The following is a 17,825-nucleotide window of genomic DNA, read 5'->3' on the forward strand; positions in this document are numbered from 1 at the left end:
GTCTATATATAAAGGTTAAGAAAATTAGATTTGAACTAATTATATGATTGATGTATTGTGTGATTGATGTGTGGTTCAAGAAAACTGACTGATTATATTGCAAGTGTATCACGCTTACTGCGTGATTGGTTTAGTTCCGCTAGATCTGATTTGTATAAAAATTTTCCAGAAAGAAGGAGGGACTCGACTATAGTCAAATATCGAGATTTCAAAAACCACGAAACTCAATAAGAAGACAGCTTATAATTAAACCCTAAGTTAGTATTACAACTTAACACCATATGAATTAATATTTGATATTACTATACGAAAATTAAAACTATAGTTTAAATTAATAAAAGGCATGCACGCAAGATAAGTTGTCCACAACCTTATTGCAAGATGGTTGGAGTTTATATAACAAACAAAGGGCATAAATAGTAATTTACCTTTTTATGATATTGAAAAAAAGTAATTTACTTTCTTATGAAAAATAAATAATAATATATCCTCTTATATTTTAAAAAATAAAGCAATTTACCTTCTTAGGTATGTAGGTAATTAATTCATTTTTTAAAACATCGAGGGGAGGGGGATAAATTGCTATATTTTGAAAAATATAGAAGAATAAATTACTATTTTATTTTCTATAAGAGGGCTGTTTGCTTATTTTTTATAACACAGGTAGGTAGATTGCAATTTATCCTAAGCAAATGTGGTGGGATATATATATATATATATATATATATATATGTCGCTCTATGTATGCTTACAATTGGTTTGCACTAGAAAGAGTGGGTGAGATGTGACCAAAGTGGAAGAAATAAAAAGATCAACTATAGTTTGTGGAATTAGTATCAGATGATAATGGTTTTGACAAAATCTAGGTGTTGATTGGCCATTGGCCACATCCACACAATATTAAAATGCCCTCCAAATTATATTTTTTTCTTGTCACTATAATAAAAGATAATATTAAGGAGAGTTTTAAATTTATCATTAAAAATATATAAATTGATAATGTTTTTTTTTTCTTGTCGTCATTGTATAACTAGTGGTAAATTACAGCTACTCATCTAAGGTTTGTTATAATTACGAATATTTTTTTTGTTTTTGAGAAATTGCAAATACTCAATTCGAAAGAAAAATAATTATATAACTCCAAGACAGTGAAGTAGAAATTACTATTTTATCCTTACTGGCTCTCACCAACGTTCTCAATTACTTAAAATTTGTAGTGCTACTAGTTTAAGTACAATAAATCGTTATATCATGAAAGACAATTTATGTTGAACCATAAACGCCAATGCCTAGCAATATTATTTAGAGAAGAAGAGTTCAACTATGAAATCAACCTTTTCTCGATATACAACTATCACAGCGACGTAGGCAAGCGTTCCACATTGATTGGAGATAAAAAATTTGAGTGGCTTACAAGGCCCAAGGCCTCCTCTCCTTAGTGAGGCACATACTTCATGACAAACTTGTGAGCCTCATAAAATTAAAGCGGACAATACTTTGCGCAAAGGGACACTGATCGAGTTGCAAATTGCATTATACACACAACTTTATATCTATAAATTACAGGATAAAAAGTAATATTCTCTACTCAAAAGACATTTGAACAACTAAGCCGTACTTGCGGATCCCATTCTAATAATCTTCACATAATTGGCTTCATGATTAATTTTTAGGATAAATTATAATGGGTTTTTCTAAAGTTTGCCTTAATTACAAATACTTTATCGTTGTTTAAAAAATTATAAAAATTTTCTTGAAATTACAAATATAGTATCCCCTGCAATGAGTTGTCACAAAGGAGTATTTATAATTTTAGGGGTATCTATAATTTTTAAAAAAAATATATTTATAATTATAGCAAATTTCAAAAATATCTTAACTTAATTGTTAACATGGTGATTAATGGTGCATCAAAAGCACTTATTCACACTATGATAAAATGATTACTTATATGTCAGTAAATACCACATTTTGCTGTAACCCCTTGGTGATTACACTAATCAGAATTTACTTTGAAAATATACTTTAGGGATGAAAACAACATTTGATTTATTTATTTACTTTTTTAATTTGCTGCACTCTATGTGGATGTGATGGTGCCATGTCACTGATTGCTAAGTCTCAGCACTTCTCCCCTATGATAAGAATATTACCAATATAATATGATTAAAAATAATATCTTCACATTCCAAATTGGGAATACTGTTGACATTATTAACTGTGCTGAAAAGGTTGCATCACCATAGCCAATGAGGCCTTGCTCGAGAGTTCACGACTAATAATTATGAGTTCGAGTATCATAAATATAGATATATAGTCTACTTTCAATAATACTGTCTTATTTTATTGGGTTTTTAAATATGTTTGTTAATTTAGAAACGTCGATATATTGAACATTTCTTCTCCTTCTTCATTTTTCTTTTCCTGATCAAACTGTCTTTATAAGGATGAAGATATATGATTTTTTCTCATGCGTTAACATGTGAAGATGTATAAAGATAATTTGATCAGAAAACGATTTATTTAGCTTGTAATAAATTAATACTAAGTCAATTGAAGTAAATATGAATTTTCATTGAATTTGTTTTAATTTGGTGATTTTTAACTAATAAAAAAATATATTATTAAATGAAAACAAAAATCAAAGTTACTAAATATAATTTTTAAACCATAAACACGTTTACGTATAATTTTATTAAATTTTTGGAAAAAACGGGGTAATTGTTCCTTTATATGGTTAATTAATTATAGCATTGATGCAGATTTGCATGTGAGCACGTTCTTACTGATCCTTTTGATTTCAATTTATAACCAGCCCACTGTGTTGCCTTATACCCTGCATTATATATGTTAGTGTCTTTCATCGGGAAAATAGCATTTATAGTCCCATAAATTAGATTTATGTCATTTTTTGTCCCGCTCATTACATGATTAATACTTTTAGTCTCATAACTTACAAAAATTAACATTTTTGGTCCTCATGCACTTTTCCATCTACAGTTTAACGATATAGTTCACGTGTCTAGCAGGTTGCCGTTACGTATTTTTGATTGAAAGAAAAATTGGTCATTTTTTCAATAGTAGTATATGAGTGCTTCATTTGGTCTACTTGATTCACTTATGAAAGACATAATTCTTTGTGTGATTCTACTAAGCTTCAATTTATAGAAATATGAGAAGAATATAATTCAATTTTTATGATCGAAAAGAGATTTCACTATGTTGTTTTTTTTTTTTAATTTCCTTCAAGATTTTTTCCCCTCAAATGTAGTTATATTTTTTTTTCCAAACAAATCAATTTTCTCTTCAACCAAAAATACTTGACCATCACATACTAGACGCATGGGTACATCATTAAATTGTAGACAAAAAAGTTATGAAGAGCAAAAGTGCTAATTTTTATAAGTTATGGGACTAATTCCATAATAAATAGGATAAAAAATAAAACGAACCTAATTTATGAAACCAAATATATTATTTCCCCATCTTTCATCTAATATTATAAAATAATAAATTAGTGTTAAATAGAGACAAGAAAGAGAAAGGGACATGCAACAATCTATGCTTCTATTACAATGTTTGACTTATGCCATGGATTAATTATTAATTCATTCACTTGATTTGCGAAATTTCTTTTTTTTTTTTTCTTTTAATTCTGATGTAAGTAAGTATTCCTATGTTCGTTACAAATGAAGAGTTTGAGTACTTTATAAATTCTAAGGCCTCCTCTTCCTAAAGAGACGCTTTTTCAGATCAAAACCGTGAGAGTCATATGAAACTAAAGTAGACAATACCTCGCACAATACAGATGAAATTGAGATTACATAGTGATAAAGTCATGAGGTCAAATTCTATTAATGTGGGTATTGGTATCCTCTAATAATAATTATTAATTTACTAGTTATGAATTAATTATAAATAAATATTTAATGTTGATAATTAATATAATATAATCACACTGTTCATAAAAAGAAATGGCCATGCATATACGATTGGTACGTACCCATTTATAATTTTTCCCATCTTAGTGGAGTTTTGGGGCAACAGCCACTTGTAATTTCACCTCATTTTGTTGATTATTAATAATAATTATAGAATTGAATGAAAAAATAGGTGCTTTCACCTATCATAAAAGCAAAATTAGAAGAAATAGTATATGATAGCTACGCACATATCAAGTTTAATTAATTAATAATCAATCCATTAAATAAGTGGAGACACTGTTGGAAGCATAGATTTGGTCCATCTCCCTTTCTTGTTTTTGTCTCCTTTCAACAGGGTAGTTATCCACACAAATTTCGAGTCTTTAAAATAATTTATAACATTAAAAAAATATGAATAAATTGATTTTATAAATTTAAATAAAAAGAGTGCAAATCTTGGAAAATAAGAAATATTTTCCAAATCCTTTTTTCGAACATGAATTCGTGGGGTGGAGGTTTATTTACAGTTGCACCACTTGATTGTCCTTGAGCCACATCAGTCAACAAAACATGGCAACACCTAACTTTAGTCCAATAAAATGGTCATGTACTAATGAGAGAAGAATCAAGGCAGAGGTGTTGAAATCCTTGAGGCACATTATCCTACAAAATCTATATTAGAGGTGATCCGAGTCGAATTATTCGATCTCCTGAGACGATCTCACTGCAGATGGACTAACTCATCCGAACCAGATTTTGGGTCCCCTGAGAATAAGACACGAACCGTGAGCTCGTCGGGCACGTCCCCGACAATGACCCTCCGACGCTCAAGTTAGGTTAATCGAGAGAAATGTATGCGATCTTAAAGTTCGAGCTCAATTAATGCACAACAGTTACCTCATTTATGGAGCATTGGGGTCTATTTATAGAACACAGTTGTACGTCAAGTACTGGGCCATGTGGCCTTATCTTATCGGTGTGTGTTTTGATCGAACGGTTGTCATCATCCGGGTCTTCGGTCAGTCTGTGTGATCCGGGTCGGGTCATCTGCGACCCGCCCACTACAAAACACGCGGATCCTAATCGCGAAATGACTACAATGCCCTTAATGAAGGGTGTTTTGGTCTTTTTACAGGGGTGGAATGTGTATACCCATCAAGAGGATACAATCAACCATATAGAATTTGTCAACTTATCTTGCATAAATCCTCCAAAGCCCGTCTTTAGCTTTACATTGAGCTATCCTCATTTTTCTTCCTAATTATCTCAATAACATATTCTTTGAGTGCATGCATCTCATTCACAACCATTCATGTACATATTAAGCTTCATTTTCTTCCCAACTTCTAAATCAAACTATTCTTCATCTCCACTCCCAAATTCTTTATCACAACTATGCACAACCTCACAATGCTTATCAGTTTCATAATCAAATAAGTTACCATCACCATCCAAACAACCCACATTTTCATCATCACAAGAAACCTGAGCCTCATCCAATTCTCTATTACTATTAGCAACAAAATCTTAATCTTTACTATATATATTCTTATCAGCGTGATCATTATCCTCGTAATCATTATTCTTAGCCTCATCCTCCTCAGTATCATCCAATTGATTATATTCCTGGTCCTATAAATTTTTAGTTTTTTTTTTTTTTTAATTATGGTCATATCTAGGGGGTAAAAGGGACAATTCATAAAAATTACCCTTTTTTCTGACAGTAGGGAGTGTACTGTAATTTTGAAAAAAATATAGGGTGTTTGTATATTTCCAACTCTCTTTGGGGGTGTCGCTCTAATTTACCCAAAAACATAAGTGAAGATGCGCTAATGGGCCACGTTACTACATATCAAACATTGTTATTGTATATTGGGCTACTGTGGGAATGGCCCATAAATAGATCCATACATATCCGGGCCTCAATGGCCGTTTTAGGAAACTCATTTGGAAATGAAGCTATGCATCTTCAAGAAAGCACTTGAGCCCTTCAAAGTTCAAACCCAAAGGCCTTCCTTCAGACTCAAAACGTGAATTCACCATCCGACGTTTCTCCCCGAAGTCCTGCGGAATCGCCTTTCGTGCCGCCTCAAGCTGATACCCTGCCGTGATAATCTGGAACTTTGAAACCGCCGTCATTCTCGTTCTGGTCTGGTGTTCCGGCTGGTATTTGGCCGAACCGTGCTGGGGACTGATATCTAGGGTTTCCTTTGTTTGGTTGTGTGATTATTTTGTTTTTCGAACGTTGGTTTTACGAGGACGTTATTTCCATCTGTAAGTGTACTTCTTGTTATATATAAATTGATGCTGATGCGAGTTAATTAGCTAATTTTAATTGTTTCTGTTTGCTTCTGTTCGATGTTTGGAGAATACAGATATTAGATTCCTGCAGGGGGCTATCTCTCTGTCTTGTTCGCAATGGGGGCAGATTTGGCTGAATCTAGGCGTGGGAGAAGTGTTGAGACGAGCGACCAGGATGACATGCCTATGAGGGAGAGGTGGACAGGGGAGTATGATGATTTGGAAGGAAATGAACAGGATGAAGTACGAGACTCCGAGAAGTATAGAAGCAAAGATAAGAATAAAAACAGTGGCAGAAGAGAGGAGAAAGAGCATAGGACTAAGGATCATGAAAAGTCAAAGGCACTTGACGGTTTGAAGGAAAGGGAGAAAGAGGATAAGGATTCTGATAAAGATCGACTGTCCAGTAGGGATAGGAGGACGGAGGACAGAGATGAGCGGGAAAAGGATAAGGCCCGGGAAAGGGGCCGGGAGAAGGATGCTGATCGTGAGAAGCACAGGGAAAAGGAGAAAGATAAAGAACGAAAGGACCGGGCAAAGGAGAAGGAGCGAGAACGTGAGAGGGATAAAGAGCTGGAGAAGGATGCTGACAAAGGACGGGAAAAAGAGAGGGGAAAAGAAAAGAGCAGAGATAGGGAGAAGGAAAGGGATAGAACAAAAGATAGGGAGCGAGAAAAGCATAGAGATAGGGAGAGGGAAAAGGAAAATGGTAGAGATAGAGGTAAAGATACAGCTGACAGAGAGAAGGGGAAGGAGAGAAATAGGGAGAAAGAAAAGCAAGCTGATCAAGAAAAGGACAGAGCAAGGGACAGAGAGAGAAGTAGTCGTAAACAGAAGGATGAAAGTCATGACAGGAGCAAGGATACGGACAAAGATGGCCACTCAAGATTGGAGAATGATTACTCTCGTGATAAGCAGTCTACTAAGGAGCTCGCAGATAATTCTGATGATGAGAATGATTCCAAAATCCTCAAGCATCAAGAGAAGGCCGATACAGCGATTGCTGGATCTCGCCAATCAGCTTCAGAGTTAGAGGATCGCATTTCTAAGTAAGTCAATTTTTATGTTTAGTTCTGAAGATCCCTGATGCATTCCATTTACTCCTTCATTAATTTCTTAGAAACTATTTGCTATTTGATTGAATTTTATGCATCATTCAAACTAAAATTTCCTACCCTTCGGTCTTATTTGGATTCATGTTTAGTTGGAAGAGCAGATTTTTTGAACGGTAGGGAGACTGTGGACAAATATGTTATTTTTACACAAATCAAAAGTTGTCGAGTTAGGCTGCTGTCACAAAGAGAGGAAGCAGTTCACTTAGTGGTCTCTTCTATTTATTAGTAAATTTAATATTGGATGATATTAATTTGTGCAGTAGATGATTTATTTTGAAGATGTTTTTTATCTCCTGTAATGGAAGTTGTCGATGTTGATTGTGCTGTAGTATATTTTAACCTAATGATGTTCATTCCCAACTGAATACTTATACATGCAATTTTCCGAAGCATTCTTAACAGGTAGCGCCAACTTTTATTACTCGAATGTGGTAATTTTGCAATCTGAATGTGTTCATTATTAGAAGAATGTTGTTTGCCTATTCTTGTCAGTACTAAAAACCGGGTATATTGGCTACATCACGTGGAGTTTGAAATTGTACAAGTTTGCCCCCAGAAGAACTGGAGTTGGCTTCCATCTTTTGGGTGGTGGTGTGTAACAGCTTCATATAGTTGTGTGTTTCACCGAGAAGAATGTGGCTCTGTATCTTGTTTTTAAACTTGAGGCGATAGTGAATCAGTAGGAAACTGTGGCTCTGCATTTTGTTTTTAAACTTGAGGCGATAGTAAATTAGTAGCAAACTAAAATTGGATGTTTGCTTTGATCTCAGAATGAGAGAAGAAAGACTGAAGAAGCCGTCTGAAGGAGCTTCTGAGGTTTTAGCTTGGGTAAACAGGAGCAGAAAGCTTGAAGAGAAAAGGACTGCTGAAAAGGAGAAAGCTTTGCAGCTTTCTAAAATTTTTGAGGAGCAGGTTTGTTGTCTTAACTTAGTGTTGTTGCAACTTAAAAGGTTGTGAAATGTTTCTTTTACTTCTTTGTATAACGCATGGTTAGTAGAGAATCGTGATAACATATTTCTCTGAATGAAACAGGACAACATGAATGGTGGAGAAAGCGACGAGGAGGCAGCAGCTGAACACACAACACGTATATCTCCTTTTAACTCATGCTGACACACTAATTCTCATATGAAGAAACTCTAGTGTCACTTAATGTTTCAGCATGCGTTTGAAGCCAGTAACTTTTTTTTTCTATGTTTTCTGATACTCTGTTTATGGATTTCTTAGATGAGGTTATTTCCTTTGAATATGGTCTATATATAAATCCATCATCTCCGGGTTCGAAATAGAAACTGTAGGGATGCTAGGCTGTTCAAATCCTGGAATGCATAACCTTGGTTACTGAATATAGACTCAGACATACTTCTGGGGTCTGCCTTTGTCACTGACATTATGTGACTTTTGTCTTTTATCATCTTTCGGCAGAGGACTTAGGGGGGGTCAAAATTCTTCATGGGCTTGACAAAGTACTTGAAGGTGGGGCCGTGGTTTTGACGCTCAAAGATCAAAGCATACTTGCCGATGGGGACATCAATGAAGGTAAGTTATTTAGTAGTTCTCCTTTCTTTAATAGCCCTTTCACTGTGTCTCCAGTATTTTTCATCCTGTGGGGTATTTTCTGGACTCAGATTTCCTAAGGTGACGTTAATTGTATATATCAGAGGTTGACATGCTTGAAAATGTTGAGATTGGAGAGCAGAAACGAAGGGATGAGGCTTATAAGGCTGCAAAGAAGAAAACTGGAATTTATGATGACAAGTAAGGTTAACAAAACATTTAGTTACATCTTATGAAGTCCATGTGACTCATTCTCCTTTTTCCACTTTTGTTAGGTTCAGCGATGAACCCGGTGCTGAGAAGAAAATACTTCCACAGTATGATGATCCGGTTGCAGATGAGGTTGATTTTTATCTTCTTCTTTTTTTTTTAATCTTGAAAGCTCTTTTTGGTGGTCTCTCTTTGTGTCAATATGTTCCTTTTTAATTTCTTGATTTTTGTTACAGGGGGTGACGCTTGATTCCAGTGGACGTTTCACTGGTGAAGCTGAAAGGAAATTGGAAGAGGTAATTTATTTGTGCGCATGTGTATGATAACTAGTTACTCATATAAACGCAGAATTATGTTAAATTTAGGTCTTGTAATATAATGGCAGCTTCGGAGAAGGATTCAGGGGGTTTCGACCAGCACTCGAGGTGAAGACCTTAATTCAACTGCGAAGATATTAACAGATTATTATACCCAAGACGAAATGACAAAGTTCAAAAAGCCAAAGAAAAAGAAGTCTTTGCGGAAAAAGGAGAAGCTGGACTTAGATGCCCTTGAAGCAGAGGCTAGATCTGCTGGTTTGGGCGCTGGGGATCTCGGTTCACGGAATGATGGAAGAAGGCAAAATCTTAGGGAGGAACAAGAGAAGATTGAGGCTGAGATGAGAAGAAATGCTTATGAATCAGCATATGCTAAAGCAGATGAGGCATCTAAAGCACTTCGTCAAGAGCAAGTACCTGCAATGCAGACAGAAGAAGATGACGCACCTGTTTTTGGTGATGACGATGATGAGCTCAGGAAATCCTTGGAGAGGGCAAGAAAAATAGCGTTGAAAAAGCAAGATGAGGAAGAAAAATCTGCTCCGCAGGTGATAACTCTCCTTGCCACTTCCTCCGCCAATGATTCAACAACAGAAAATCCAAATTCAGGCTCTGTTGATCAACAAGAGAACAAAGTTATCTTCACAGAGATGGAAGAATTTGTCTGGGGTTTGCAGCTTGATGAAGGTATGCAATCTTTGAAGTGACTGCAACTCTTGCGCATTCATTTTTTTCCCCTCCTTTTCACCCTTTTATTAGCTAGAACTACTCTAAATATTTTCTTGGGATGTCAAGCGATTACAGCAAAGGGAGGAAATGTCTTAGGCCTGATTCTAAGGGCTGACGGCTGAATAGGAAAAGACTGCTAATTCTTTTATTCCTCAAAGATCCTTCTGCCTCATTAACAATTAGATTCTGCTGCTGGTTATAGCTATACATTCTTTACATTAGATATTAAAAGAAGATACCCGAATTCATAACTCTAGTTGGATAATCTCAACTAGCTCAAAGGAACAATCTCATGGAGTTATTGGCTTCACGCCTTTTATTAAGTCCAATTGTATTCTTTAGTCCGATCCAGTTATGGGCTATGATGTAGTATCCTGGTTTAGCTGTATTCTTTTTATTTGTCATTGCATTTTCATCTATTAGCATTAGAATTTTCTGATGTTTTGACTGTACCTTGCTCTGTGTGTGTATTTGGTTTCTTTGTATCTGGCATTTGATTGTGCCCAGCAGTTATTGTGGTACATCTGCTTCAATGTTGTCCATCTGCTTGTGTCATCATGGATTTTCGACTACCTTTCCCATAGTTATGCACTAATTTCTGAATTTTAGTCATTCTTAGATGAGGAAATGCTTAATGACACTAGATTTCCTTTTGCTTGTATAGTTTTATTTCTCATAGTTTCTGTACTCCCTCAGAAGAGAAAAATCCTGAAAGTGAAGATGTTTTCATGGAGGAAGATGTGGCACCAAGTACCTCTGATCAGGAAATGAAGGATGAAGCTGGTGGTTGGGCTGAGGTAAAAGAAACCATGAAAGATGAGACTCCTGCAAAGGAGGAAAAAGAGGAGGTTGTACCAGACGAGACAATACATGAATCTGCAGTTGGGAAGGGTCTAGCTGGTGCTCTCAAGCTTCTGAAAGATCGGGGAACACTGAAGGAAACTATCGAATGGGGTGGTCGAAATATGGACAAGAAGAAAAGCAAACTTGTTGGCATTTATGACAATGATGCGGCAAAAGAAATACGGATTGAGAGGACAGATGAGTATGGACGAATCGTAAGTGCCCTCTTTTGTTGATTCATTGTCTTTCACTTATATCATAGGTGTTATATTTCTGTGGCTGGTCGTTTTGTTTGCTATCGTCATTGTGCATCCTACATAATTTTGTAGTTGCATTTATTATTTTTTCTGATCATTAATTTTCAACTGCAGTTGTTTAGGAAACTGAGCATGTAATGTGATGTTTGGACTGTGTACCTGATATAGCTTAATGCCTGATTCATTTACCTGCTCTATAACATCCTCCCCAAAAGAAAAGATTTGGCTACTACTAATGTTATGTGTATTACCAGGTCAGAAATCACAGAAGTCACTGGATTAAGTTATGACTTTGTCAGTTACTATGATTGATTAACCAGCTAAACTTCATTAAATTATATTATTTTGTCTAAGGGGCAAAATGCTTTTTACTCAGACACAATACTCCGCTACCATATTTCTGAAATTCTAATTTCCTTAGTTGAACCAGATTTCACAGTCCTAGTTACACCAATTTGAAGAGAACCCAGTTATACAGAAAAAAATCAATTAATTCAGCTTCATTGCTGTTTACGTCACTCAAATAAAAGAGATGTTTCATCTAAGAGCTGTAGGTAAACATCTAACTATTATATTTCGCGGCATATTAACAAAACAAGAATAGTGGACCACCATCCTCCTGCTTTGATGAACCATATCTAGGTTAAGATGAAAAGTGCAGCACATAAATTAATTTTGTTTCTTATGGAACCCGCTTTTCCTCTGCAACAGTTGACACCAAAAGAAGCCTTTCGGCTACTTTCACACAAGTTCCATGGAAAGGGGCCTGGAAAGATGAAACAAGAAAAGCGCATGCGGCAGTATCAGGAAGAATTGAAGGTAAAGCAGATGAAAAATGCAGATACACCATCTCTTTCAGTGGAGAGAATGAGGGAAGCTCAAGCTAAACTACAAACACCATATCTTGTTTTAAGCGGGCATGTAAAGCCAGGGTATGATTCACTTTCGTTCCCTCTTCATTTACATTCGCATCTTGATAAGATTCATCTGTTCATGTATTGCCTCACGTCCTTGATGAGGACATTTAATCTTAAGCATTAAAAAGCCAATGGAAGGCAGCTATGGGAAATAAACCCATACTAGTACACACAACTGTATTGGAAAAAGGAGAAATTTACTATCAGAACATTATGGATGTATTGGCAATATAAAATAAACATGAAGCAATAAATTAACTATTATGCGTGCAAATTTATATGAATTTAATATTCAGACGAATTAGGTTATCATATGAATCACCATATTCTAAAATAAAGCAATAAAATATAACTAACAAAATCTTTGAATAGAAAGTAACAGAAAGGATGTGAACAATAAATTTGGAAACAAGATTAGTTTATTAAATAATCTGCATGGTCATTCTATGGAAATTAGGTTTAGAAAGTAATGAAAAGGAAGGGCATGACAACTTAGGGAACGAAATTAATCCACTCCAAAATACGCATATTATATTCTATTATAAATTAGGTTCAGAAATATCTTTATACACTAGTTCACCAAAAATACGTACCAGCAGTCAACTGTCTCAGGACTACTATGCTATATTTCCTATTTCTTTTGTTTCCAATTCCCTCTAATTTTTCAAATTTGAATTGTGGTTCCAACGGCAGTTCGATTTGAGGTAATATCATGTTTTGCAGGCAAAGTAGTGATCCGAGAAATACTTTTGCAACTGTAGAGAAGGACTTTGCTGGAGGCTTGACCCCCATGCTTGGTGATAAAAAGGTCAGTGATCACAAGAATGTTCCCATTTTCAGGCAGTTTCATTTCGTTTCTTAGAATACATTTGAGCTTGCTTGCCTCAATATACAGACATTTTAGGGGGCATTAAACTATTTTGAGACCTCTGGATGTTGTGAGTGCAGGAATGTGTGATTAACAGGCGAATAGAACTGTCTACTCCATCTTTTGTGTTCAGTTTTATGCAGTTATAACCCTGTTTAATTAGTTTTTATTTCCTCTGTGTTCCAGGTCGAGCACTTCTTAAATATCAAGCGCAAGCCTGAGCCTGGAGATACTGCTTCTCAAAAGAAGCCTAAAACTTGAGACCTCAGCCATTGTGTGTGCAGACTGAGGCATTCAGTATGCATGTAGTGTTGGAGCTACCAGATTGCCGGAATCAGTAGTCTGTTAAGCAAAGATATCAATTTGTGACCTACCCCTTTCCTGTTTTCTGCAACGGAGTAAAAAGTTAAATGTTTTACAAACTTAGAAAGGATCAGGATCTCATACACTCAATATTGATAATGTTACATGTTCTTTTATATTTCACATCTCTGAAGTCGGGAATTGCAGTGTTATATGAGGTTACTGACTCTCTTTGTTTACAACCTTCAAATGGGATGTGCTCAGAATTCTTAGCAATGTGTGGACCTAAGGTGGTTTCCTGTTCCGGTACAATGCTGATGATGGCAATGTTACTCGTAAACTGTGCTATTTGCAACACCCATTTTACAAAGACGTAGGCATTCGGATTCTCAATTGACAAGAATTTATCTTCCATTGATGAACCTGTAAGTATTGACATTGTGGCACTGTGCTACTGTCTATTGCTAGAGCTATAAATGAGTACCACATATTAGAATGAATCAAATTTGATGTTTCAAAATGAGTGCACGTTGTATGGTGGGTCAAATTACACGAGCACAACCACCAGCATCGCATATGAGGACCATCCCTTCTTGGTCAATCTGGCTTGTTAACTCTGGTTGTAGCTTTGGATATTCTTGCCTGATGAACGATGCGGCCTCTAAAGCACGATCAGCATCTACAAATGCAATACAGCACCCTCTGAATCCAGCACCACTGAAACGAGCACCATAAACACCAGGAGCTCTTAGAAGGATCTCGCAAAGTTGAATAAGTGGTTCACAACCTATCAAGATTGTAAACAAGATTAGACTCTGGATTTTTGGTATCACATTTAAGAATGGTACTTGTCCCTTCTTTTTCTGAATAATTATTAGCAAAAGAGCATATATATGTGTAGTTGGAAACTATACCACTCTCATAGTTCTTGATAGAACTCAAACCAGATGCAGAAATGAGCTTTCCAAAATCCTCTATATTTCCAGAAGCCCAAGCCTCGAGCCCTTGAATCAAAACAGGTATCAATAATACAACAGCAATTCTTGAATGGAAGGGCAGATAGAGAGACAAGAAAAAGTAATATTCAAGGATGTTTCTGTAAGGGCATGAATCATACCCTTTGTAACGCGTTTATTCTCGGAGAAATAATGCTCTGCTCTTCTCGCAAGATTGGGATCCAATTTCCCCTGCAATGGAATTCACCAACATTGACCTCAAAAGTGAAAACAAAGGACAAAAAGTGAAGCTTAAGTCGATATATTCAGGTTTTTATTCTGTCTGGTGCAGTATACAAAAGCTGGTCAGGTAATAGTACAGTGTAAAACGTGAAAATGGTAAGGGCAGAAGCTAGAAACATATGCCATGCTGTTAATGGAGTAAAAATCACTTTAGAAAAGTTCAAGTCAGAAATGCACCTTGTGCTCCTCATAAGCTTTGGGGTCAACTGCAGCCAATTTAAATGGATTATCAAAAATAGCAATGATATTGTATGAGTATCACAGACTAAGAAAGCTAGTTATATTACCATTAGACAGGAGAGGCTCTAGCCCTTCATTCCCAGAAGCCCTGCAATATAGAAGATTGATGGACAGAAAATGATCACCAAATTTTGTAGTTGTTCTGTTTGCAATAATTTAAAGAAGCAAAAAGATCAACAAACGAAATTTATGGTACCAAAACGACGAAAAGGGATTGAGAGGGAGATTAAATGAAAATGGCAAAGATATTAGACTTTTTCTGGAGTGTGTTAGGACTGAAAGATTTGGGGTTTAAAGGATTTGAAATGCATAATAGAAAAGTCGAATGCAGTCATTCTGGATAATTTTAAGTTATTATAGATCTCAAATCCTTAAATTAAATATATTTGTATCACTATGGCGATATGGAATCAACTCGATTTGGAGTTGTTCAAAATCCTTTACTCATAACCTTCCCTCAAATCCAAATGTCTCGGTTTAACCGCAACTTTAGGATACCTTAAAACACTATTGCTATTTCCTTGGTTTTTGCTTATACTGAAAAGTGCTTAAACGAATCAATTATCAAGGGATAAATCATTCTGTCTCAGGATTTTCATTTTCCACAATTAGATTCCTTGGTCTGTCTTCAGTAGTCAAACTAGAAATGAACTCCAACATATGAACTCATGATTTTTCATTTTCCACAATTGAACCAAGTACTTTAGCATCAAAAGACTGGCAAGTTTAAGTGATGCAAAAACGAGCCATATGTCTACTTCCGGGAGTTGGAGAAATAATTGGAGAAATAAAAAGTTCTTGAGAACTTGAATGTCCTGCATACCTATTATTTCTTAGGGCCTTAAACTTTCGATTTTGAGAAACACGAATCATTTTATGTTAAGTGAAAAACCAAGAATTTAAAATGCCATTTTTTTTTTCGTGTTTATGCTAAAGAAATGCGACAATTTTCTTAAGCCATAGCACACAAATAAATAAGGACATCCGGGACTATAGTATAACACGGACTTACTGAAGCAGAATTTTTGCAGCCTCTCGACATTCAGCTACTCGGGAATTGTAACCAGGATTTGTTATCAAAGCCTGCTTTAAGCCTGAAAACGCTAGTAATATATTGAATTGCTTCTTTGTTTCATTGTTATGGTTTGCATTTGATTCTGGAGGTCGAATAAGTCTGTGTTCTTTGGTCTGCACAGAGAGATCAGATTCAGAGGTTTCTGAATGAAACTTAACAAGATAATCACTAGATGTTAAAGTATACCATATTGATCCAGAAAAAAACAAAAAACATAAAGAACACAAATACAGATAACAATTTTGAACTGGAAATAAATTTAATCAACTGAAACCCGTGCATTTCAATTGATTATAGGGGAGGGGTTCAGAGCGAAGGCCTTACCGAATGAATGAAAACACCATATAATGGCAGTAAAGAAAAATTATAAGAGCCTGTTTTCAATTTTATATTAGCAGCAGCACTATATTGCTAACAAATAGCTTCTTTCATACAAACTGTTAAGAGGTTGCTCCAATATGATTAAGCATGACGGTGTGACTAGTTTATGAAATTGGAGTCCACCTTTGCAAATTGCATATGAGAAATCTCCAAATAGAAATAGATTAAGTTGGAAAGTCGTCTACCTCTTCGGACTCCTAAACGTGTGAAATTTGAGCACATGTTCTTTCAGTAAAAGCTCAGATGTATGTATGCATCTATGAGCACACATGGACTGAGAAAGAGTTGTAATTATCTAATGAGTGCAAATAGGCACAGAAAAGCTGTAACTTATTGCTATTATTTTCCAATTGAACATCGGATAGAAATCAAAGAACCTAAAAATGTGCCTACACTAGAAGCTTTTAAGATCAACAATAGATTATTGCTTTTAGCATCTGCTAAATTAGTGATCAACCACATCTTCAGAAACCACTTCAGTAATTTAAATCAAATAGGAAAGCACGGTCTGATTCTCTCATAGATTTTCCTCATTCAGTTATTTTTCTTGAGCTGTTCAGAAAGTCTTCCAGAGAGGGGTATAAAGTTTCAGCATTGGTAGTTCTGCATATGTTCATAAACCATTTTGTATTGTATCAATAATACAACCTCAGAAACTAAATCCCAAGACGTTCACCAAAAGTTTTAAATGGCATGTTTTGGAGCAACACAATATGCAACATAGAATATTATGCAAAAGTAAGTAAAACTAACATAAATAAAATAAAGCAAAGCATTTCAGTTTGGAAATGTCTACTTTAATCCTGAAAATATGTGTACAGAAATGGCAAGCATTTACCTTGCAGTTCATACAAGTTAAACAGCCATAGCTTGAAAGCAAAATGGCTGATTGATCCAATATGCCATTTTTCAGACCTAAGTATTCATTTTCGATTAACCTGCATATTTGGAGAAGTTGGATCAAAATAAGAATGGTTCTAGAAATAGTACAACTTTTAGCGCAGCAACAGACCATGAAATCTCCAAAGCAAAAAGTAAAGATAAAAGGGTGGCCCATAAAACTTTGAAGTGTACATAGACACGTTCTGTCTCAAATAGAAACATATGGAAATTAAATACCTCAACTGTTTTGTGGTATGTTTCATTTGGTTATAAATGCTTAGTCTAAATATCAACCTCCTAACATCCTGAGATCAATATTACATTACCGTTACTTGTATAGGTAACAGTAACAAGAATCAGATAACAATTTGCAAGCTCCAAGTTGGCTAGCGAGAAAAACCTAGCCGTAAGGGGTATAGACAAGATATTCCAAGATGATGGTATCAATTTGGTCTGCAATTGCAGGATCCACATATTTCAAATGCAAGAGACTCCAAAATGAGGATTCAAATGTGCTTGAATTTAGATGCACGACCCTCTTAACAAGTTTGTCTCGAAGGATAAAAAAAAAGCATGAAGGATCCTCATTCAAATCTCATTCTCTGAAAACAAACAGAGATAAATAATTTACTAGTCTATCTCCAGTAAATATATTATGGGGTCCACCTA

General features: G+C 35.4%; 2 protein-coding genes across 2 annotated transcripts in view; one reads left to right on the forward strand and one right to left on the reverse strand.

The window, feature by feature from the left end:
• Window positions 5,910-13,568, forward strand: LOC105173861 (SART-1 family protein DOT2). Its single transcript, XM_011095759.2, has 13 exons — window positions 5,910-6,197; window positions 6,299-7,273; window positions 8,110-8,251; window positions 8,372-8,426; window positions 8,765-8,878; window positions 9,001-9,097; window positions 9,172-9,238; window positions 9,343-9,402; window positions 9,492-10,110; window positions 10,849-11,210; window positions 11,964-12,184; window positions 12,893-12,977; window positions 13,224-13,568. Exons 2-13 carry the CDS (start codon window positions 6,342-6,344, stop codon window positions 13,296-13,298), a joined length of 2,829 nt encoding a protein of 942 aa, XP_011094061.1. The 5' UTR covers window positions 5,910-6,197; window positions 6,299-6,341; the 3' UTR covers window positions 13,299-13,568.
• The window catches only part of LOC105173859 (galacturonokinase), a 9,550-nt gene continuing 5,449 nt past the window's right edge, over window positions 13,725-17,825 (reverse strand). Inside the window, exons 8-14 of the mRNA XM_011095758.2 lie at window positions 17,113-17,212; window positions 15,831-16,006; window positions 14,866-14,906; window positions 14,756-14,784; window positions 14,458-14,527; window positions 14,255-14,344; window positions 13,725-14,127 (exon numbers count right to left, since the gene is read on the reverse strand). Of these exons, the coding sequence (XP_011094060.1) occupies window positions 13,883-14,127; window positions 14,255-14,344; window positions 14,458-14,527; window positions 14,756-14,784; window positions 14,866-14,906; window positions 15,831-16,006; window positions 17,113-17,212 (751 nt within the window). The 3' untranslated portion in view covers window positions 13,725-13,882. The remainder of the gene's footprint in view (window positions 14,128-14,254; window positions 14,345-14,457; window positions 14,528-14,755; window positions 14,785-14,865; window positions 14,907-15,830; window positions 16,007-17,112; window positions 17,213-17,825) is intronic.

The sequence above is a fragment of the Sesamum indicum genome, linkage group LG11, assembly GCF_000512975.1.
Source record: "Sesamum indicum cultivar Zhongzhi No. 13 linkage group LG11, S_indicum_v1.0, whole genome shotgun sequence".
NCBI classification, from domain to species: Eukaryota; Viridiplantae; Streptophyta; class Magnoliopsida; order Lamiales; family Pedaliaceae; genus Sesamum; species Sesamum indicum.